This window comes from Cololabis saira, chromosome 18 (assembly GCF_033807715.1).
Source record: "Cololabis saira isolate AMF1-May2022 chromosome 18, fColSai1.1, whole genome shotgun sequence".
NCBI lineage: Eukaryota > Metazoa > Chordata > Actinopteri > Beloniformes > Belonidae > Cololabis > Cololabis saira.
Genome location: NC_084604.1, coordinates 24,633,347 through 24,656,513, shown reverse-complemented (window position 1 = coordinate 24,656,513; position 23,167 = coordinate 24,633,347). Strand labels below are relative to the sequence as shown.

The 23,167-nt window shown below is 38.8% G+C and overlaps 1 protein-coding gene across 1 annotated transcript; it reads left to right on the top strand.

Annotated features, from left to right (window-relative positions):
* The first annotated feature begins 5,207 nt into the window (after positions 1 to 5,207).
* si:ch211-225h24.2 (uncharacterized protein LOC564539 homolog) lies at positions 5,208 to 23,106 on the top strand. Its single transcript, XM_061707141.1, has 4 exons — positions 5,208 to 5,590; positions 14,223 to 14,279; positions 19,066 to 19,181; positions 20,700 to 23,106. The coding sequence occupies exons 1-4, from the start codon at positions 5,504 to 5,506 to the stop codon at positions 21,148 to 21,150; spliced, it is 711 nt and encodes a 236-aa protein (XP_061563125.1). The 5' UTR covers positions 5,208 to 5,503; the 3' UTR covers positions 21,151 to 23,106.
* The last annotated feature ends 61 nt before the right edge of the window (positions 23,107 to 23,167 follow it).

Sequence of the window (23,167 nt, the reverse complement as noted above, 5' to 3'; positions counted from 1 at the left end):
GCAATCTATAAATATATGACAAAATGTCCTGTTTGTGTCCATCTTACAATCTTTCAGGGACATCTTAGATATTACCATGCCTGATCTCAGCCTGTGCTTTGTGAATTTATAAGATATCTTTTATCGGCGATAGCCTGAATAGATTTCTGCTCTGTACACGGAGAATGTGAAATCACATTTTTTTAGTTACAAACTGTTCAGTACAGCTCAACAGAATCTCTGAGGAACATCTTTGTGAGCTGGCCTGCGAACATAATTAAAACTTTAATCTCTGTTCCTGGCTAACACGTGCTGATGAGCTGACCTGTGAATCTCATCAGACAGTTGCTGAGTCACAATTAATCTCAGCTGCGTCCTTCTACACGCTGCCTGACATGGACAGGGAAAAAAAGTACTGCCTGAGTAATAAAACATATGCATTATGAAGAGTAATGTGTTAAGAAAAGCAGATCTCCCATTTAAATTACTGAAGGAACACATGTACAGTATAACTAGCCGTACACGTGCTCTGACTTGACCCCTCATTATGAATAGTTCCTGTTATGAGATTTGGTTTTTAATCTAAAATGAGTCAAAATTCAAAACATTCAGATGATTTTGTTTATTACTTTTACTTGATTTTATTATTTTCAATAATACTAGTCTATAACTAAATTATCTCAGATAGTTTTGGATGATTCTGGGAGGCAAAAAACAGCTGTGGATATGAAACAGGCCAGAACGGATATTTTAAAATTTTTATAATTTTTATGGGTTCATTTTGATTTAAAGTTAGATATCAAACAGTTGTTATAGCAAGCAGCCACACTGCTGCTCACTTAAAGTCGCACTTGTGGTCACCTTTTGGTTTCGACTTAATTTCGTGAGGATTATCAATGTTGAGCTATATGCAACATATTTTTACCGGATGGGACACTTACATTTTAGTATTTTAGCTTTTTTTTAATCTTGCTGAAGCCAGATTGAGAGGGGTCAATGCAATAAAGCTGCATCTCAAAACTTTGTGTGCTTGTCATTGAGCGATGCATTTGTTTTGCCCTAAATTTTGAATTTGTTGCATTTTTAAGACAAGAATCTGTGATTTAACTTGTTATAGATGGGCAGCCTGTTTTATCAAACAACTTTAAACATCTGTGTGAGACACAGTCAGGTGATTTACTGATTAACTTCACTGCACCAGGACAACATATGGTGTCCTCGACATACATTGAGGCCTAGATCAGCTGTTTAAGCTGTGCGCTACATCTGTGTCTGAATGAGATTGTAAAAGCAGGATGGATAATCCCAGCTGTGTCCATCCAAGACAGTTTGACCACATCAGACCTGACCTGCTGTGAAAAAGATCAAACCAGCTGATGTAAGAGTGACTTAAATATCCACAAGATTACATCAGTACAGGCCAACACACACACACACACACACACACAGTACATCGCAACATAATGTAATTGCTGAACAGGTCAAATTGTCCCTATAAAAATTAGATGTTGGGGTTCTTTGACTTATATTTGCAACAGTTTTATCAGTTTAATCTGATTCGATATTATTTAATTTGATTCAATTTAACCAATCTTATTTAGTATTTATAAGCAACAAAAAGACATTTGATACATTAATTATACTGTAACTGAAAGTACAACTTCAGGATGCCTCCTGCGGAGGCTGGTTTAATAATACAGGCTAAAAAAACAAAAAAAAAACGAACAAAAAGAAGGAACGTGTCTTACAATTGAATTTGAATCATGGTATGATTTAGCAATGTACTGATCTGAAACGTTTTCTCTGCTTTGGAAAAAATGTTTTTTACACTGTTAAAGCAGAGTAAAAAGCCTACACAGGAGGACTTGGCTTGTTCTTTACTTAAACAAAACAGTGTATACATGACGAAACTGGCAAAACTAAAAATAAGTGTTGGTTGAAAAAAAGAAAAGAAAAAGAAAGAGAGAGTTTCTCAGAAAAGGAGGAGCCAGATGTCAGGACACCGGACAGGTTACGGTCCAAAATCCAAAGTTTATTAAACTGGCATGGGAGTCAGTAAAGGAAGCAAATACCGGTAAACTAGAGGGAGGCAGACATGCAAGTCTGATCCAAAAACGGTCTTTGAGTAAAAAAAGGTATAAAAAGGAGACAAACAGATAATCAGGAAATAAAGAGAGAGAGAGAAAGAGGGAGAGAAAGAGAGAGACACACACACACACACACACACACACACACACACACACACACACACACACACACACACACACACACACACACACACACACACACACACACACACACACACACACACAAAACAAAAAAACACAAAGGAAGACAAAGCTGAACAAGACCTGGCACAGGAACAGTCAGTCTAGAAAATTGGGGGTGTTTCCAAAAATAGTGCTTCCAAATGGATAAATTGCTTTAATTATATAATTATCATATATGTAAATTGTAAATTATTAAATGTCAATGTTAATATGGAATAAATATATGATAGTATCTGGCAGACCAATTGGATAATTCATTGTCCTATGTGAAAGGCTTCATCTCAGGATATCTGTCTACATCAAAGGACTGGTGTTAAAAGGGGTTAAGACAATTGAAAGGACAGATTAAGGATGTGAATGTTGGACACTAGAGCCGCCTTGAGTTTTGAATAATCCCTATGGAGACAGGCTACTATGGAAATGCATGTCCAAGACGTGCACACCATTTAGCAGTAGACCAACAAGTTACTGCCTTCAGTGTCAAAGGTCACTGACCTTCCTGTTGACGAGTGATGGACATGTATAAACAGGCAGTCATGTGACAGCTTACGCTGATAAAGACCTAACAACAAACTATAGAGAAGAAATCTCTTAAAACTTAACTGGAATTTGGGAATGTTGTCTCAAATTGGCTGCAATAACAAAGCTAGAACAGTATTTATATCAGATTATGTTGTTGTATGACTGAAAATATGTTTATCCTCTTTACAGAAAGGAAATGGAACTCTTCAAAACAGTCTCTGTGTTTCATCTAATAACATTTGTATTTCCTGTAAGTTCCTACATGTTTTAACAACCTACATTCCCACTGGACCCACTGTACAGTATAATGTGGACATTGAAGCAGGACTTTAGGGATCTTTGAATCAGGTGAGTGGTCTTAACCGGAGCTGAACTGTAGCTATTTTAAGAGGTCAGCCCACCAGCATAACGTGTTATTTGTTCGCCTGGCGTCAAAGGTCTTAGATGAATTCACGTGAAATACAGTGGACTATGCTTTGTACAACATACAGTCTCATGCCTTAACTAAATATGTGATCTGGCTCTTTCAAAACTTGTGACCTGTTTAATTTTTTTTATTTTTACATATCAACAGCTTCCAACAAAGGACTTATCATTCTCTGACAAGGTGAAATGAATTTAGCTTCATGGACCTACATGTACAGTGTCTCAATATTCATTTTTCTTTTAAAACTTAGGAGAAAATCTAAAGAAGACCTTTGACCAAAAAACGGCTCACATAAATGCTTAATGCTCTAAAACTGAAAAGCACATAGTTCTTTAAATGGGAAAAAAAACTATGATCAGCTGGTATTGTAAAGAGTAAAAACTTTCTTTAGGCTCAAAATAGCAATTCATGCGTTTATACTCCTTGTCATCTAATAACAGACCCAGGGTTGACCTCGCTACAGAATGTTCCTAACTGGTTGAAAAACACTCGAAAAACAAACAAGATCTGAACTTATACAGTTTTAATATGTGATACCCTCTTGTCTATAAATGAGATGGATAAGATAGACTCCACTTTGCAAAACATTGATACGAAACTTACAAATGCAAGAAATGATATAGAAACAAGAAGACATAAATGTGTCCTTATACTATAATATGGTAACATAAAATGTCCAGTAACAGGCAGAAACTCCAGCTAAGCTTTACATTGTACCTAGTTATATATTTTTGTGAGGTTGGAGGGGGTGATGGCCTCCTTCATTCAGATTTTATCCTGGCAAATATTCCCAGTAGACTATTACTTGTAGTTGTGAAGTGTTCACTTCAAGATTGAAGAGCATAATAGAAAAAAATATAAATAATAAAAACACATGGTTTTTTTTTATAATAGAAAAAAAATGTATTTCTAATAAATAATAGAAAAAGAAAAAAATGTTGGGAGTTAAGTTCACACTAGCTCATAAAGTGGATAAAGCTTTTTGAGCAGCAACATTTACATATTCAATTCAATTCAATTCATATTTATTTTGAGCAATAAACATAACATAAGTGACCTGCGTGCAACATAAAATTAAACAAATACCTTTTATCAGGTTTATCAGGTGCAGGTTCAAAATACAAATTAATTCGTCAACACTCGAAAGGGAGTGGGAAGAAGAAAGGAAATATTGAACTATTTCACAGTTATTATATTCCTAAATTGTCATTATCTGAATGCTTACTTTTAAATAGGTGCGTGTTTTTAGTCAAGGCAAGTTTATTTGTATAGCACAATTCAACACAAGGTAATTCAAAGTGCTTTACACCAACATTAAAAGCGGCAAGACACAATTAAACAGTAAATAACAAATACAACTAAATAAAAGGATAAGAAAAGAGGTAAAATAATAAAAAGCACAAGTTGTTAAAAAGTAAGGGCAGTAGAGTACAGCAGGTAAGTATTTAATTTAGGAGTACGCTTGAGTAAACAGTAATGTTTTTAGGCCTGATTTGAAGGAGCTGACAGTTGGAGCAGACCTCAGGTCTACAGGAAGTTTGTTCCACCGGTGAGGAGCAGAATAACTGAACTGCCTCACCTTGCTTGGTTCTGGTTCTTGGGACAAACAACAAACCAGATCCAGATGAACCTCAGGGGTCTGGGAGCTTCATAGAAACTAACAGATCAACCATGTATTTTGGTCCAAGACCATTCAGTGCTTTGTAGACCAGCAGTAAGATTTTAAACTCCATCCTTTGACCCACTGGAAGCCAGTGTAGCTGTTTCATGACCGGTGTAATTTTAAGAGTAAGAGTGACGAAAACCTTCCTAAATGATGTATTTTCCAGTCAACACTTCATTTAGATGAAAAAGAAAAAAAAAGTGACATTATTTCGCATGAATGTGCGGCAGTGTTTGTTTTGGCCCCAGATGACACGTGGGACCCCTTCCTCCTGCTGCCATGGCAACCGCAGAGAGGGGGATGTGGGAGGAGCTGCTGTTTTTAGATCCAGGTGGTCCGGACTGCCTGGAAACCCACCGAACGCACCTCACAGACTCTGGAAACAGCTCCCGCTCCTCGCAGCTCCATGAATGAGCTGTTTTCAGAAGAAGAAGAAAAAAAAAAGACGTCTCCCGGATTTGCAGCTGGAGAAAGACTCAAAAGAGTCCAACGCGTTTTTGTGGAGCGGCGCTCCGACTTTTCAAGAAAAAAAACCCAACAAACACTGGACGGTAAACAGAGCGGGTTAAACTTTTTAATTTTGCAGATAAATTAGACTACCTAAGAAAAAAACTTCAACTCACTTCAGCGACGCGTGAAGATATGTTCAAGAAAACCAAGAGTAAAGTGCTGGTGGATTATGCGTCAGAGGAGGACGACATGTCCTGGCACTATCATCACTCCTACAAGGTAATGAAGCGCACAAGCGCACTTATATTACACTATTGCCCATCAAGAAGTGAAGGAAACTGGCACACTTTTCTAAAAATGTCTGCCCAAAGAGTTTTATTCTCATTGCTATGCTTGCTTAAAAAATATTGAATACTAACTCTCATCTCCAGTTGAACAGAAAACCAAGTATTAGCCCCAAATCGCTCATGTTATATCTATAAATACAATTTTTTTTCTTCTTAAAAAGTGAACACATAAACCTGCTCGAAGAGTAGGAAAGATGACGAGGTGAATAAGTGCCCAAAGTTGATTTATGTGAGCTGGGGAGATGATCCAAAAGTGCCAAAAGTTAAATAAGTGTCTTATTAAATTAAAATTTTATTTAATTAAAAAATATTCTATCAACCTCCAGTGGGAAATGCATTAATTTGATTAATTGGTTTATGGAAGCATCACACACATTTGAACCCAAAAATGGGATATAAATGGAAAAAAAATTATATATATATATATATATATATATATATATATATATATATATATATATATATATATATATAAAGATCATTGCTATTAACATGCAATATTAAGAGATTTCAATTTAAAAAAAAAATCAGTTTGAAGTGTTATATGCTATCTCTAACCTGTAGGTCAGAGTTGTCATAGGAAAGACTTCACATACAGAGCAGATAGTTCACAAATGTGTTTTTGTTGTGTTTATGTCATGCCCATATGACCCAGGTGAGTGTGTGTGAGGTCTACAGAGTCTGTATCAGCATTTGCCTGCACCTGGGCTCTGTCGTGGTGTTAAAGGGGTGCATACGGGTGGAAACTCAGACTCACACACGTCCACACAGGGACTGTCATCCACAACTCCAAAAAAACAAGATGACTTGTTAAAGTTTGATTGTCACTGGTATATTATAAAATTGTCTTAGCTGGTCACATCTAGTTAAATCCTAAAACTTTAACAACTGTATAAGAGGTATATCGGGACATATACATATTTATTTTCCTCATAAAGGTTTGCATCGTGGTAGTTGCTTTTCCCTCCATCAATCAATGCTCTGTACATGTCATAGCTTTTCAACAAGTCAAGGTTTATTGAGAGACTTTGGAGAATTTAAAACGTTCAAGGTTTCATGTAAACTTGACACTTGATACAGTAATAATCTTAATTGTCAGATTTTATTCAAGTTCAAGTTTCAAGCATTTATGCAGCATTGGCAATGATAAATATGTATCAAACTGTAGTCATTTTGAAAGAAAACGTTTTCAACATTTCTCATATATTTTGTTGTGATAACATTGAGCTCTGTGACCCTTGGCTGGCCTGGAGTGGCCCTCCATCCTGGGAACCAACATCTGCGTCCATCACATCTGAGAACCAACTTTGAGTTCAGCCTCTCCACTGGTGGTCAGATTGACTCGGTCGATACGACCTGTTCTGAGATCAGACGGAGAAGCAGCTTCCCCTCGGATTTCCGAAAGTCAGCAGGGAGGCATCTTTGACTTGTTTGTGGCAGTAAAATATTTTCAGAGGTCATAAAATGTCATAAACACAGCCGAGAAGCAGAGCCAACCTAACAGCTATACAGGATGAGGTCAGGGTGAAAGTTGATGATAACATAGTCTGGAAATTCAGCGTTTGTCCTTCCACTTATTCAAATGAGGAAGCTGAGCCGTCTGTGTTGCAGACAGCTTGAACAAATGATGGGAAAGACGACTAGTAAGTTTGCATCCTGATCCCATGGTAGGAATACCTGCTTAGCCTGTAAAAAGCCAACATGTGAGTGAAAACAAAGGATCAGATTCAGCTTACATGAAAGGAAGAAGGCAAGGAGAAAATCAGGGATCAAAATTTCAATATTTATGTCAGGGAGTGGTATCTGAGGACCCAGATACAAGAGACCAGAAGAGTTCCAAAAAAGATGATTTATTAACTTAAACTCAAAAACGCTGCTGAGCAGGATTGCAAGAAAAGACCAGAGGTTAAATGTGATCAAAAGTACAAAAACGTGACAAGGCACACGGAGGAACAAAACAGTACGGACCAGCAGGGAGCAGGGGAAAGACAAGACCAGATATACACAAGGGTTAACGAGACACAGGTGCAGACGATCAGGGCAGATGGGAAACAGGAAAGTCAAACATGAACTCAAACACAGAGACATGAGCTGCGTCCGAAATTGCAAACTTCCACCCTAATGAGTAGCAAAAACAGTATGTGAGATTTTTTAGTGTGTCCGAAACATTAGTACGTACTCAATAGTATGCGCTATCCATACTCATTCCGGAGAAATGTATTAGTGTGGATTGATGGACACTAGCTAAGCAGAAACTTCCCACAATGCAATGCAGCGGTGTTTGGTTGCTAAGTGCTGCGCAGATATGTATATGTCATAAGTATAATATTAAGTATAATAATATTATTAAATAATATTAATATTATAATATTCGTATATAATAATATTATTTAATGTCATCTTGTTTCGGCCAGGATAAACGGGAAAAAGCGGTGCGCTGCTACTGCTGCTGTGACAGGAGTTGTTACCATGGTAACAACTCCCCCTCCCAACGGCAGGAAGTGCCGTGTGGCTCAGAGTAGTACGTCCGAATGAATGCATACTACTGATATTTACTCAAAAGTGTGCCGAACTTAAGTATACTTTTTGAGTATATACTGTTTAGTATGGCATTTCGGAAGCAGCCACAGGCTTCAAAATAAAAGAGGAAGTGACAAAACCGTGACAATTTATAGATGGATTACATGTCTACCGTATATGCTAAGAAACCAAAAAATGAATAAATCTGTTTTACAACAGAGGTTTTAAACCTGGGGATTGGGATGGATGGATGCAGATGTTCAAAACTAATTAAGAAGCAAGTTATCGGCTTGGTGCAGTTTATCACCAGTGATCAGCAGTTGACATTGCAGCTGTGCTATTAAAGCACCACTTTGAAATGTGAGTGTGAACCCACTTTTGAAGATGCACCGGACAAATTCAAGACAGATTTAAACTTCGTTTTAACGATATTAGGTCGCACCAACACCTGCGCTTTAATTTGCACTTCATAGTTCAAGGGGAAAATTGCAAACATGAACGTTTTTTAAAAAACGTAGAAAATTTCAGCAAGGAAGGGAAAAAAAAACCCAAAACAGAGCTCCCCTTGAAGACCACAGCAGACAGACCAAATATTACACTTCCTGTTGACATCCTCCATATATAGTGTGATGGAGAAAGTCTCCTATGTAAATAAAACATGCCAGAAAAGTGTAATGAATGCCAATTAGGGGGGCTGAAGGGGAATATGTGGTAAAAGACCATAAGTGTTCTGCACACAGCAAAAATAGTGGCTACATATTCAGCAGAGGTTAGTTCCCATCAAAAGTGTAAACACTGTGTTCTGGAGATGTTGACTGTCACGCATCAGTTAGAAAACACAGACAGATGTGTTTATACACACGCACAGTCAGTGATGTACTAGTGAGCGTGTGATGGCTTGGCTGTAACATTTGACAATAGCTTTTTTATTATTTTTTTCTTACTAGCAAGGCCATTAGATAAATATTTTTATTTTTTCCCTGTTTAAAAATATCAATGACTTTTTTACATTGTAAAATTCCAGCGTTTCTTGTAGAAACAGCTCTGACTGGTCAGCTCCAGTGTCCTGAACACAGCTTCTGTTTCTACAAGAAGCACATAAAAACCACTGAGTTGTGTCTTGTGCAAACTATTAGCACTCTGTGAGCTCCTTCCTGGGGACTTTTAAATGACTGAAGTAATTAATTATGTGGGGCATTTTGCTCCAAAACAATTTTTTTTATTTTTGGCTGGGAGCATGGGCCTCTCTAAAGAGTTCTCTCTCTCTTCGGCTTTCTGTTAAGTTTAACAGGCCGTCACCTAGCATCATGTTCAAAGAAAGGACACAAAAGCGCTGTTAGCCTGAGACTAATCAGGATGAAAAAGCAATAAGCTCATTTTGCTAATTCACTAAACATTCCTTTGAATATTAAGACAAAGCAAATGTTTGATTTACATTAACGTAACCCCCTCCCCTTCAGCCAGAGACCAAGTCTGTTTAATCTTCCTTATCCTCTTTATTACTTGATGATTATCTGAGGGGCTGTATTAAGTTTTGCTTAAATCCTGACGTGACCTCTCATGATCCCACTTCATAGAGGCAGTAGAAGTATAGCAGGGTTCTTGAAGTATTCAGGTGTGTCAATGCTCTAAGCAAAAAACAAACTTGCACCTTCTGCGAGCTAAAAGCCACTCACAGCTGAACTTCAGAGTGGGGCGAGAGAGCATGCAGACACGGAGTCTGCTGTTGCCCAGAGCAGTGTGGAGGTACGAAGAGAATAATCCTGTCTTGTGGTCCCATCTTTTCTCGTCTCCTCCCTTCTCCTTTTATCTCCTGTCTTACCTCTATGTCTTTGGATGTATTATCACTTTATACTTTGTCTGTACCTGCCTGCTGCTCTCAGATGTACAGTTTTGTCTCACAACAAGTTAATCTTCTGATCCACTATTAAACCCAAAGAGACATATGAGGGGAAGAACATACAGTAAGATAAATTACTGTGTGTAACGATTATGGCTGTAAGGGTTCTTTAATAAAATACTACATGTCCATTAGGGATGGGCGGTATGGACTAAAAAATGTATCACGATAATTTCTGGCATTTATCCCGATAACAATAAAAATGACGATAAAAAAAATATCAATTCAACTCCACCTTTTTAACTATAAATCTATCTCGCTCTCAGATCCGCCATGTTTGTTACACAAAAACGTCATCAACGGGAATTTATCCTGTTTTCTTTTTCTTTCTTTCTTTCTTTCTTTCTTTCTTTCTTTCTTTCTTTCTTTCTTTCTTTCTTTCTTTCTTTCTTTCTTTCTTTCTTTCTTTCTTTCTTTCTTTCTTTCTTTCGGGCTCATTTCCTTCCATCCTTCTGCGTGGATTTAACGCAGAACCATAAATCAGCTTTACACAAAAACATCATCAACAGGAATTTATCGTTTTTACCGCGAGATGACAAATTCTTACCGTGGGGAATTTTTTTGACGGTTTATCGTGAACGGTAGAATATCGCCCATTCCTAATGTCCATCCATTTTCTTTATCCCGGTCATGGTTGTGGAGGGTTCTGCTTCTGGGTTCTTTCCCATCTGTTGGCGGCAAAAGATGGGGTGCAGCCTGTACAGGTCACCATCAGTTTAAAATTCCCACTTTATGTAACATTGTTGTTTTTTGGATTGTAGAAGGCAAAAAAAGGAAAAACCCATGCAGACATAGGGAGAACCAATAATTATTCTTACCTGAATATGCTGATATAATATAAGTTGACTGTTTTTTCTGTAACTGTTTGGTTTAGGAAAAAAAAAAAGACTTGATCAGGTTTAACACCTCGGTTAGGTTTAGGAAAGTTTATGGTTTGGGCCACAAACGTAACTATGCAAGTGAAACCTTCCTGGAAGGCTGAGATGCTCTTTCAAGGATTGTTACTTTTGTCCAAACCTTCGATAGACTGTGTAAACTTCAGCCGAATTGTAAAGATTTTTACCATTTCATGCTTCAGCGTGTGATATGATTTGCCTAATCTTGCGCTATAATGGAAATAAGTAGATTTCGCAGAATTTGTTTGTATTGTACCGTGAGACACTTGCTTCACTGGATAAGGAGAATGTGAAATATTATATTTAAAGTCTTTGAGCAAACAATGGTTATCTGGTATTGAGTCTCGCAGTGCATCTTTATAACCTTGTGAGCTGGGATTTGAAACACTGCCTTGGAAATTACACACTTACACAAGGACACAAAGAGAGGAATAGGTGTGAACTGCTGTAAAAACCAGTCTTCGTATATTGTTTATATTTAACACATTCATTCTTCTCAAATCTCCTCCCCTTTCACTACCCTCTCTGCTCTAGAGTTGTTAATGCTTTCATGCACCAACAGTAGTTAGCAGTCAATGTGTGTGTGTGTGTGTGTGTGTGTGTTTGAGTGCATTTTTGATCAGCTTAGGCGCTGGGTACCCAGCAGGCTTTGCCTAGACACGTCCAACTACCGTTTCACCTTCTCTTTCCCTGCTAGATGTTAAATGTTCTGTGAGCTTTGATCATTTCGAGGGAAATCTGGCTCCATTTCAGGTGTCTCAGGCTCAGCTGCATGTTTGATGAGTTCTGACCGCCCCCCTTTCATGATTTAATGTCTGCAAGTCTTTTGGGGCAAGTCTGGTCGTAAATCTTCAAACTGTATGTGTTTGACAATTCTTGATGTCACTCAGAATGTCCTTTTTGAGTCTACATTTTGATGTGCTCATATGTCCTTAGATTGAGTTATTTTCAAATAATTGTAAATTGTTCAATGCTGTATCCAAAAAGGTTCTGCAATGGACTAATGACCAATCCAGGGTGTACACTTTCACCCACAGCTGGGACAAGCTCCAGCAGACCCCCATGACCCCATGACCCTGACCTGGTGAATGTGTCTATAGATTGTAGATTAATAGATGAATCAAAAAAAATTAAACCTAGTGTAAAATATATTTGAATAAAGTAGACTGAAATTGCTGTATTTATTTGAAATTACAAAAACAACAAATCAAATGGTGAAAATGAGAACTTTCATCATCATTTGAAAAAAATATGATCAGAATGAGGTGACTCGTTGGACGCTAGTTCAGGTAGAGATCTTGACCAGTATTTTATGCTCGCTGGTTCATTTCAAACACTCCATGTCGTTCACGGGTGTATTTAAAGAGCAAGAGGTCTCCCAGATGCCTCCTGACTAGCTTCCACCTGCAGGCTCCAACTCTTTGGGGTGGGGGTTCAAGTTATGTGTATTCTTTTACACAGGAGTTGACTGACCGAAATGAATTAGATGCCAGAAATATTTTTGTTAAGAAAGTTGTCAAAAAGGCGTGTTTATCACTGTGTTGCACCGTCTTACCTTCTCAGTGGACAACATTTTGTTGTTTCTGTTTCTATTTCTTTCTGTGTGTGTTGATTCTTGCTGTGTGTTATGCTGTCATGTGGAGCTGCTAAACAGATTTTCACAGCAATGTTGGAAACAATGTTTACAGTGACAATAATGGATTCTATTCTATTCTATTCTATTCATTTGAGTATGGGAGCTGAGGAAACCAGTTGCTATAGCGTTGGAGGTGTAAACTTTGGGTCGCGCAGGGAGTGGAAGACACCGTGGTCCAGTTTAACAGAGTTTTTGCTTTGTCTCAATATACTTTCAGATTCTGTGGAAGAGAAATGAGAATCTTCTGAAAATGACCCATGTGCAGGTGCTCAGAAGGCAGGAGTACGGTATTATCATTGTCCTTTACCTAAAACAAAAACACTGGCACACCAGGATGAAAAACAAAACAAAACTGATAACCGGCACAAAGAAACAGACAGGGAAGCACTGCGAGTACTGGAAGTACTTGACAAGGCAGGAAAACAGAGATTGTAAGAGAGAAGAGGAAAGACATATACTCACCTGAGCTGCTGAGACACAAGTGTGAACAGTCAGGGGAGACGAGATCAAAGGAAGTCAAATGTGAATGTAACATACAAGAAATCTGACTTTCCAACTACACGGGAAAAAAGCAAACTGGCTAACATAAAACAGGAGAACAGAAGCCAAAGGAGAGAAGAACAAAGACAAACTCAAGAAACTCAAGGGCAGAACCACAAAACCATTACAGGAGGCTCCCTCTCCTCTGTAGCCCAGTTTCCAGTTCTCTACAGTCTACCTGAAATGAGCTTTGGCTCCACAAAAGGTAGCTGTATTTCAAGGTAAAAGCTCATGTATGTATAGTTACGTATTTATTTCGTAGACTTTTGGCTTCCATTTGCAGATACAGTTACAAACTGTGATCACTAACACTGACTGGTTTGTAGCCATGTTTGCTAAGACATGTTCAACATTCACTTCAACATTGTTGAACAAGAGTTGAAGATAATGACCGTTTAATATTAGTAGCAAATCTCACCTCATGCATACAGAGATTTCTTCAGCATCTTTTAATGATACTGTGTATTGTTGGAGTTAGTAGTTTTACATTAACTGAAACATCCCCATTTTTGCTTCTGAAGGACGTGCTCTTTTTATAGCTTAGTCAAGGTAAAGTACTCGAGTTCAAAGTGCTTGGCTCCATCTTTGGGGGTTGGATAGTTTTATTATTTGCAATACCACTGTTATGAGATGTATAGCCCTTTACAAAGTGCAGTTTTACGAATGTTATGTTTGAAAAATAAAGAAGCTTGAAAATGGAAGTACAATGGGACCAAAATAGCTCCGCTTTATCCACATAGTGAGGCGCACAGTTAAGGCACTGGATCATAGGTTTGTTTCTTTTTCTTTTGTCTAAATCTGCTCTCTGAGCTCAGTAGTTTCCTCTCGCTGTCTCACTCCTCCATCCATTCATTTATCCACCTCTCTTTCTCAACAGTGTCTTTATGTCATAGCTCCAAAATGGCAGCGTTCTTTTTTTACAGGAAGACATGGAGGCACATTCATGCATGCATTTACGCACACGTGCAGCCAAACTGAATCACATCACTACTGTTAAGTATGAACAGAATGCGCTTTTGTTTTTAAGGGTTGCCATTTTTGTTGACTCACTGCAAGTGTTTGTGTGTTGCAGGACAAAGACATAGAAGGAGAGGAAGAGGACGAAGGAGCCGTCACTGCAGTCTCCAAGGTAAACAGCAACTTCACCGCTATTTGGACGTAACACAGACGCAAACACACTATCAGCTTCCAAGCACTCCCTTAGTCGGAGCGGTTTACCTTTGTCAGAAGCTCCTTAAAGATATGCCCTAACCATTCACTCTCTTATCTTCTCACTCCCATCCACACAGCTGATGGAGCCACCCCAAAAAGAGTTAATCATATGCCGACAACACTGTCCACATGTTTTAAATGACGTCATCACTGCTGATTGTCACTCAGACACACTGTGTCGGACAGTCTGTCCTGAACAGGGACTGTGTCACGGTGCAGCTGAGAGTTAAACGATAGCTGAGGCTTCAACTGTTTATCTGTAAACACAGCAGTTATCATCTTTAGACTTCTTTATCATCTTTTTCCTGAAGCACAAGATCCTGTCTGGCTCCTTCTTCGGGTGCATATCTGTCCTGGTATTCTTATCGTTGGACAGACAAATCATTATTTTGAGATTAGGTCATTTTGGCCTTTGAGAGAACTTTCTCCACTTTTATAGTTTTTTCTTTTTTTTTTAATTAATTACTGTAGATTTTCATTTACTATTACTGGTTTTTCCAACCAGAAGAGCTATAGCATGTAGTGGTATTTTGTGACCTCCAGGGATTGATAAAAGGTTGCCTCATCTTTGTGTCTCTGTTATCAACTTGATTAATCTTCCTTTGTTTTATCTTTCTTTCTTTTTTTCATTTTACTTTTTACCTCTTGTATGTACTTTTGACTATAGATTTTTTTTAGCATAACAGTAATACTGCACAGTCATTAATCAATGCCACCTCATTGATAAAACAAATCAGACATTTAATAGTCAAATAGATTTTAAAAACACCTCCATATCAATAAAACATCTTAACTGAATGTATTAAAGCAAAAAAACACGGTTTCTACATACAGCTTCTGCATTGATTTAAAAAACTGCATGCTTTAATTAAAAACCATCTGGATTTTTCCTGTGAAATGCAATTTACATGTGTTTACGCAGTAAATGTAATTAACTGATAATGGCTTCAACAGCAAAATGTCATTTTTTTTCTAACAGTGTAATTACCAGTATGTAGTCCATATTCTTTTCACTTTACGTCTGAAAACTTGCAACATTTTTTAAATTAGATAAATTACATTAGTATGTATTTTACAGTTTGTTTATAGTATCTATTCTGTATGTAAAGACTGACTAAGCAACAGTATTCAGTTTCTGTTTGTAAAGACATCATATTTCAATCTTGTCCATCTCATTGAGCGTAAACAGTGGTGTTAAGAAAGACAAACTACAGCATGTTGCACAAGAATCCATTGTATCAGAGCAAGAAAATCCCTGTTTACCCTACTTATTGGCATTTTGGAAAAACAAAACAAAACAAAACAATAGACTTACCAAATGACGATACCAAAAAGTAGGATCATATAAGAAGAGAGGGTGTATTTGCAGAGAAAAACAACATGGCACACTTCTAAAGGGTCGTAAGTAATAAGAACGAGAGGGATTACTTGTTAAGAGTATTTATGTGTATATGTTTTAAGAAATATTTCATTTAGTGTGCCTTCATTTATTATTAAAGGAGCTTGATAATAGATTAGAGATGGGGAACACCCTGGACATATCAAATGCAGAGACGCAAGACAGCCATGCACACTAACAGCACGTCCAAGACATACGTTGACCTGCAGTGGCCACTATGACTGTACGCACAATGCATTCTGGATGGAGGATCATCTTTCCACACCTAGCAGTTATTGTTCAGTAGTAACGTTTACCTGCTAACAGTAAAGATTCAGTTCAATGTGGTGCTTCTAGGTTTAGTTTCTTGTTTTTCAAAAAGAAGGTGTAGATTTAGTGTTGATCAACCGAATGTAATGACTCATATTCATGTTCAGGGTATTTTTTTTATCTTCAATTAAAATAAATACGTTTTTGAATACATGTTAGCATTCTAGATGAGCTGTGCTGCCGTGTATACGTATACGTGCATGTGGTTGTTCCGACTGCAGAAAACTGAACTGCGTCCTCCCGTCCTCTGAAGTACGTTTTCTCGAGTCCTACTTGCTAAGTACGACGAGTCCACATGGGGCGTAATTGGAGTTGACAAAAGGCTTTGTTCAGGGTCATGCACCATTAACAAGCGTCATACAGCCCGACCCCGCCCCCCCCACCCCCAACACCCCTCCATCCCGGGAGAAAGCAAAGCTTTACATATTCGGTGTAATCTTCTGCCAAAGCTCCAGAGCCTACAAAATGGTATTCAGCCAGAACACAGTACCCAAATCTGAACGGCTCACTGAATTACATCACTTCAGACTCAGGCTACCAAAACTACGTTACACGGTTGTGTTATGTAAGAGATTCTAGTTTTCACTCCAGACTTGCCAAATAAACGCTCTCAAGCATAATATGGCCCCTTTAAGACCCATGGCTGCATTCTTGCCACATCCTCTAGCTGTAATCAGTTAATTGCCATCTCTATGATTGAGATCATTACACCATATTTACCTTGAGCTGCAGCTTCACACACGCAACTCTCTTATCAGTTGGCACTGAAACGCAGCTACCTCAGAAACATTACGAACTATCCCCCATTCTGTCTGTTTTCACCTCTGATCTGCGTTTTTAATTTATTTAACTTAAGGATCCAGAATTTGAGCTGATCATCTGAGCTAACTGCAGCCTGGTTAAATAAACAACTACAACTGACCACAAGTTCATAAATACTTTGGGCATTGTAGAATTTCTAATTTGCATTTTAATGTGTAAATGTGAAGTCAGAGTAATGAGACCGTGGTGGACAAAAAATCATCGATGGTCAGATGGATGGCTCTCCACTTGAGGACATGTGTCCCTTGCTAACGCAGGTGATTTTCTTTCATCACTCTGTTCATGAGAGATGTGTATCATCTCATAGTCCGTGTTGACAGCGGTTCTTCACTTAAAGCTGTGTTTGTGTCCGAGCTTTTCTGCATGTCTGCAGCTGGAGTGTTATCTTTCACACAGGTGAGGTATTGTATCCGAGCTTTGGCTGGCTGCCGACTTTAGGTATAGCTACTGTATGCCACATCGATACTGGACATTCTTCATGATATGTCCTGTTTATGAGGGGAGTTGAGGCTGGGCCGGACGAGGGAAGGAAATCCAGCATTCTTTCGAGGAGCTTTGCTTTTTGGACTGGAACAATCACAGTGCAGGAAAAACAAGGCTGAAAATAGCCACAGGCTGCTCAGAGTCTGTGGACGGCTACAAGTCGTCTGCCCTCTGTTGTTACATGCACATATTAGGACAGACAACGTGCTTGTGGCCTGTCGCTGTAAAAAAGAAAAAAAGGACATTTATGAACTACAAGACAATTATGAACATGTATTTTTTTTTTTTTTTTTAGGGGCAGATGTTCTAAAGGGCCTCCATGCTGCCACAGTTTCACTCACTTCCTGTACTTATTACATCTCAAATGTTTCATATTGGATTGAAAAAATACCTTTTCATGATATATTAGAGAAGGAAAAACTTTGAGCTTCTTGCGTAGCTTTTGCTTACCTTTTTTGCAGGAGAGACTATTGGCCATGGAGCTGCTTTGGCCTTGGAGAGAACAGTGGATAAGCAGGACTCTCTCTGTATGTGCACACATGGATGTGCAAGCATACAGCGGGGATTTAGTTGCATGCATGCACGCTTGTACATAAACACTGAATAATTACTGTCTTTTCTGCAAAGCTCCGACAAATGTGAATATGCCCCTTGTTGCAGAACTGGAGCCAGGAGAAAAGAACTGAAGTGCAGACAGGGTGCTGAAATACCTGAGATTAAGCTTTGTAAATATTTTTTTGGATGATAATGAAGTTCAAGATAATGATGGCAGGTTTGCCTGCAGACACGTTCATGACGTTTGAATGAGAGGAGGATATTTGTTTTCCCGTTTATCAGCAAAGAGCTGGCCTTATTGCAAGGTACTGAAACTAAACTTAATCTATCAAATGTGACATGACCATGAGCAGGATCGTGTGTTTTCTTCTGTGTCTAATATGTTTTAAGCTTGTCTAGCCGGTTTACTTGCAGGACAAACAGTGGCGGAAGTTTGTTCAATCTAAACAGATGTTCTGAAGCAGGATCTGGTCACAGATCCCATTGAAAGTGTTTGGTTTGAGACAAAAATGCTTTCATATCCAGCAAGCTGTTTGCTTGTTGTATCCACCGGTTCTCTGAATGTGCTGTGGAGTTTTGAACCGAGCCCGTGCTCAGTAGGTTATATATAGACAACAAAAGCAGCACTTTACAGGGAAACTGTCTGGGTTAAACTAATTAATCAGATAATATTGTGTTTAGTGAAAGTGAAGCAAAGGCAGGCACGGATGTAAAGGAGGAGTAAATGTTGTAACCTTGAGAGCTGAGATTGGGAATTCTTCCCAGGCAAGAAACAAAGCCAAAACTTTCCTCTATTATCGCTGAGGGAGGCCGTATCTGCAGTTGGTAAAAAGCTGTGCAGGGAAGCATGAATTCTGATGTGACGGGGAGGGGGAGACAGGGAGTTTCAGAGGGAATGTGGAGGTTCTCCCACTGGAATGTGCCAAGATCCAGCAGAGCTTATAAATGAGCAGCTGTCAGTCTGAACAAATGGTATCTTCTCTAAGATCCCGTGTTGCTACGAAATCTCCATCTTCAGGGAGCATAAATCACCAGTGAAATGGTATCATAAAACACGAGATAACATGTAACAGATGAAGGGAAATCATCCGGAAATTTAAAATCCAATGCTCTTTTCTCTGGTGCTTTTTGTCAGGAGGCCAAGGTAAAGAAGATCATGTCCAAAAAAGAAAGGAGGGAGAAGAAGATGTTCTCTTCCAAAGATGATGAGCACTTTCTGCTGACCGGAGTGAAGCTGGCTGATCGTAAAGGGTGAGGTGGCACGCTTTAACACTTTTTCATGACAAAAGCACACGGTCTGAACTGTGAAAATGAGCAAATGATCAGAATACCTTCGTTAGTTTAGCAACATGTACTGCAAAAACGCAAAAATGGGAGACTCCTGCAAAAAGCCCAAACAGCTGGTGTGTTTCAACTGACACAGGAAAAGTGCCAGACCCTACTAAGATAATAAACAAGACTAAGAATGTTTTGGAAACTGCATATTCCGACTCTAGTGCACTGGGTTTGCCAAAATGTAGTATGCAGTAAGTGAACAAGTGTACAATCTGGAGTATGTGAGAAATACCCAGATGGTTTTCCACTTCTGCTTGCAACTGACCGCTCTACCTTGCAGACTGTATCCCAGAATACATCATGTTACTACAGTGAAAGCTATGACTGGCTACTATATGTGCTGCAGCATAGTTACTTTTATCATTACATACTAACAAGTTTGTAGTGCAAACTGTGCACGCACAGTATGCAGTATGTGGACTGGAAAATTGGAAAGACCAGCGTAACATATCTGCAATAATATCGGTGCAGACGGCAGTGCAATCAGGTTGTGAAAAGTTGTTTTTCTTGTATCAAAAATCAAAGTTGACAGTATGAAAAAAACGTGAAGTCAAGGTAATCTCACTTCAGACACTTTAGGTGGCTTGAAAGGGAATTTGAGCTCCCTGCTAAGCTTTCTGGCACACAGTTTGACTGATTGTGGCCAGTCAGTCTGCAGCAGGAAGCTACTTTTGGCAGAGTAAAAATACTTAAAACAGTCCTGACATCCAAATGTTTTCCAAAAGAGTCCAAAGAGATTTAAAAAAAAAACAAAGCTACCAGGGTGAATATTGGATGTGCATTCAACAGGTTACAAGACTGTAATTAGATGTGCTATTTCTTTTGCTCACATTTACCACATCCCAGGTGCTTTGTCCCTGTGAGATGTGAACATTAGAGGTGCGGATGATATTAAGCCCGTCCAGTAAATAGTACTTGTTTATGCTGTCCGCAAGTGGCCCCGTAACTTTTTATTGTTAAGTATAAGTACTGTGAAATTATGAATACAAGCAGTCAACAAAGTGAACACAATGTCATGGGAGTTAAGAACATTTATGACTTTTCTTCATAAACTTATTTCAAGTGCGCATTGCAGCTACTGCTGGGAAGTAAACGCATAAATAATAAAGTCATGTCCAACCTCTTGTATTTGTTTATACGTAAGCCGAAGTTTAATTTGCCAGCAGTTGTTATCTTTTAAACCTGCTGAGGAAGTGGAATGTGTATGAAGAGGAAAACCTGCATTAATCACCTTGCTCTGCCAAACAAAAGGGAATTCCTCCTCGACAGGTCCCTCCGTGAGGAAAAATGTCGTCTCCAGTGTTGAGATGTCTGATAAACAACAGTTCTTTTTTATGGTTACAGTATGAGTGGTTCACTCAGCCCCCCTTCTCCTTTAAAAAAAAAAAAGTGGTCAGTTTTAACCTGTCACCTTCTCTTTGTGTCTCTTCAAAGGCCGCAAAAGAAAATCAAGGATGACGACAAGGAGAAAGAAAAGGAGAAGAAGGAGAAGGAGAAGAAAGACAAAACAGAAAAGGGCTACTGTTTCTGGGAAAACGTTTCGATGACAATGAGGCAAATCTCTCCCACCAAAAAACTGGAGAAGATGGAGGGCTGGGAGCCGCCACACTTGGGGAACGTAACCGAGACCATGACTGCTGAACCCGCTGAGGAGAAAGGGGACTCTGCGGTGTCCCTCCCCGACTCTATTAATGTTCCGTTGGAAACGCCCATGTGGGCCGGGCAGGGCCTGGAGGAGGACTCCTCCCGTTACGCTAACCTTTCGGACTCCAACGACACATCTGCTGGCGTGAGGTGGACGGCCCGTGCCAAAGTGAAGCTGGCCGGCATCAGCAGGATGAGTAGAGGGATTGTGTCGGAGAGTGCGTGGGGGGGCTTTAAATAGCAGCGTTAGCCTTTATTTACAAGGAGGATGACAATCTTGACCAAATATCTGCTTGTTTCTATAGTTTAGCTTAAATAATTAAATAAAACAACACATTAACACCATAGACTGCGTTGGAAAAAAAAATGGACAAAGTCATCCAATATCAAGCCAGTGCCAAACTGCTTCAAGCTTGCCAGAAGGAACTAAAGATGGGTACTCCCTCTAGACCGCGGGAACCTAAATGAAGTCTACCAAAATGTCCCTTCATTGACCCGCCTACAGTTTCACTTCAGGAACCAGGAACTTAACAGCATTCAGGGGTTTATTTTAAACCCTCAAAACAGCCCTGGGTGGGGTTTGCAGTGCAAAACATTTCCACTCGGTCATGCATTCCCAGCATTATGTGTCTGCCTTCCGTCTCAGTCATTTCACGTTGAATACCTAAAACAAAATCCAGTTCATTCTAAGATCTTAGTAACGTAAATATGGCATTTAAAATGAGCCAACTCTACTTGCTTTACTCAGCTGGACAGACACAACACACATGGTGAGCTGCATGTTATAATTGGATAACTGTAGCAAAGAAGTGCAGCAGAGCAGAGAAACATCAATCTGTTATTGCATCAAAGTGGTTATCTACTTACACTCCAGTCCTGGAGTGTCGCTTTCAAAAAATGCCAAATTCTCCCATGAAATCCTAAGATAATTAATTTTCCGACAAGTCCTTATGTTGTCTTTAGCAAAATACTCTTTTCCAGTGTCCTGTTGGTAACTTTAAAGTCAAGAGAGACTGAGACTCGCAGACACGTGGCTGATGTAAAATGACTTTTTCCATCTTTTATTTAGAGTCTGTGGTTAAAATACTGAGATGAAGTAGTGAATCCCAGAATATTACTTATGATTTTTTTTTTTTTAGATTAGAAGAAAATGAGTTATCTTTTTTTTTTTTTTTAAGAAAATAGTTACTTACTTGTGAATCAGTGGCAAAAAACTCTAAATTTGACCAAATTAAAGCCTTAAACTACTGTACCATCTTAACTGTGATTTCCATTGTCCTGACATTTAAATGTGTGACATTACCCAAAAATGAGAAGAAAGAGATGTTTGTGACTGCTGTTGTAAAGAATTAACTTGGAATATGCAAACGTGCTACTGAAGGTTGTTTTTGCTGGTATTCAATTCTATTTTAACTTTACTGATACAGAACCTGAGCAAAGCTGTCTGAAGCCTTATTTTAAATGTCTAAAATGGGTTGTGCAATCATGAAACAGCTAATGAAATTTTGGCATCTCAAATACAAGTCTGTGTGTGTGTAAGCGTGCAACGTTGCTGGTGGATGGTTGTTTTAGTAAACCTCTCCTGGTATTGGAAAGGCATTCTGAACTGCTGCTGTAGTGGGAGTATTGGAGTTGATGCAGCGCTTAAAAGTCAGCATTTACAATTTGTCTTTACACTCTTCCAACCTCTAGTATCCATCCCATATGACAGCAATGTGGCTTAAAGGCAGAAAAGTGAATCATAGATTGATTGTTAAAAAGTGATGATGAATATTTGTAAAGCTGATGATGCTGGAAAGCCCCATCCTCCTGTTCTCTTTAGAATAAGCTTTTGTCTTCACCGATGTTGTGCCTTGACCCAATGAAGTGGCACCCCGAGTTTGCTGGAAATCTGAATGCAACCAAAACCCCTTATGCAGATCCACTGGAAGTCGGGATATTTACAGGTTTTGAGCTAGAAACCAACTTTACCCGCAGTAACAGCAGAGGGGTTCTTCAAACAGGTTTTTTTTTTTTTTTTTTTTTTAATGCTGTGTGGATATCTGTATATTGAATAAAACAAGATTTCTGAGTCTTTTCTTTGAAGTTAATATAAAACTTGTTTGCTTATGTTTACTGAATTAGTATAATGAAGTCTTCACAGCCTGAGGCATACACAGACACATGATTTAAAGTGCTGGGTCACCTTAAATAAAGATTTAACCCAACAGCCTGGTTTTACTCTCTTTTTTAAAAAGCCTTTTCAAGTTTTTTGAAAT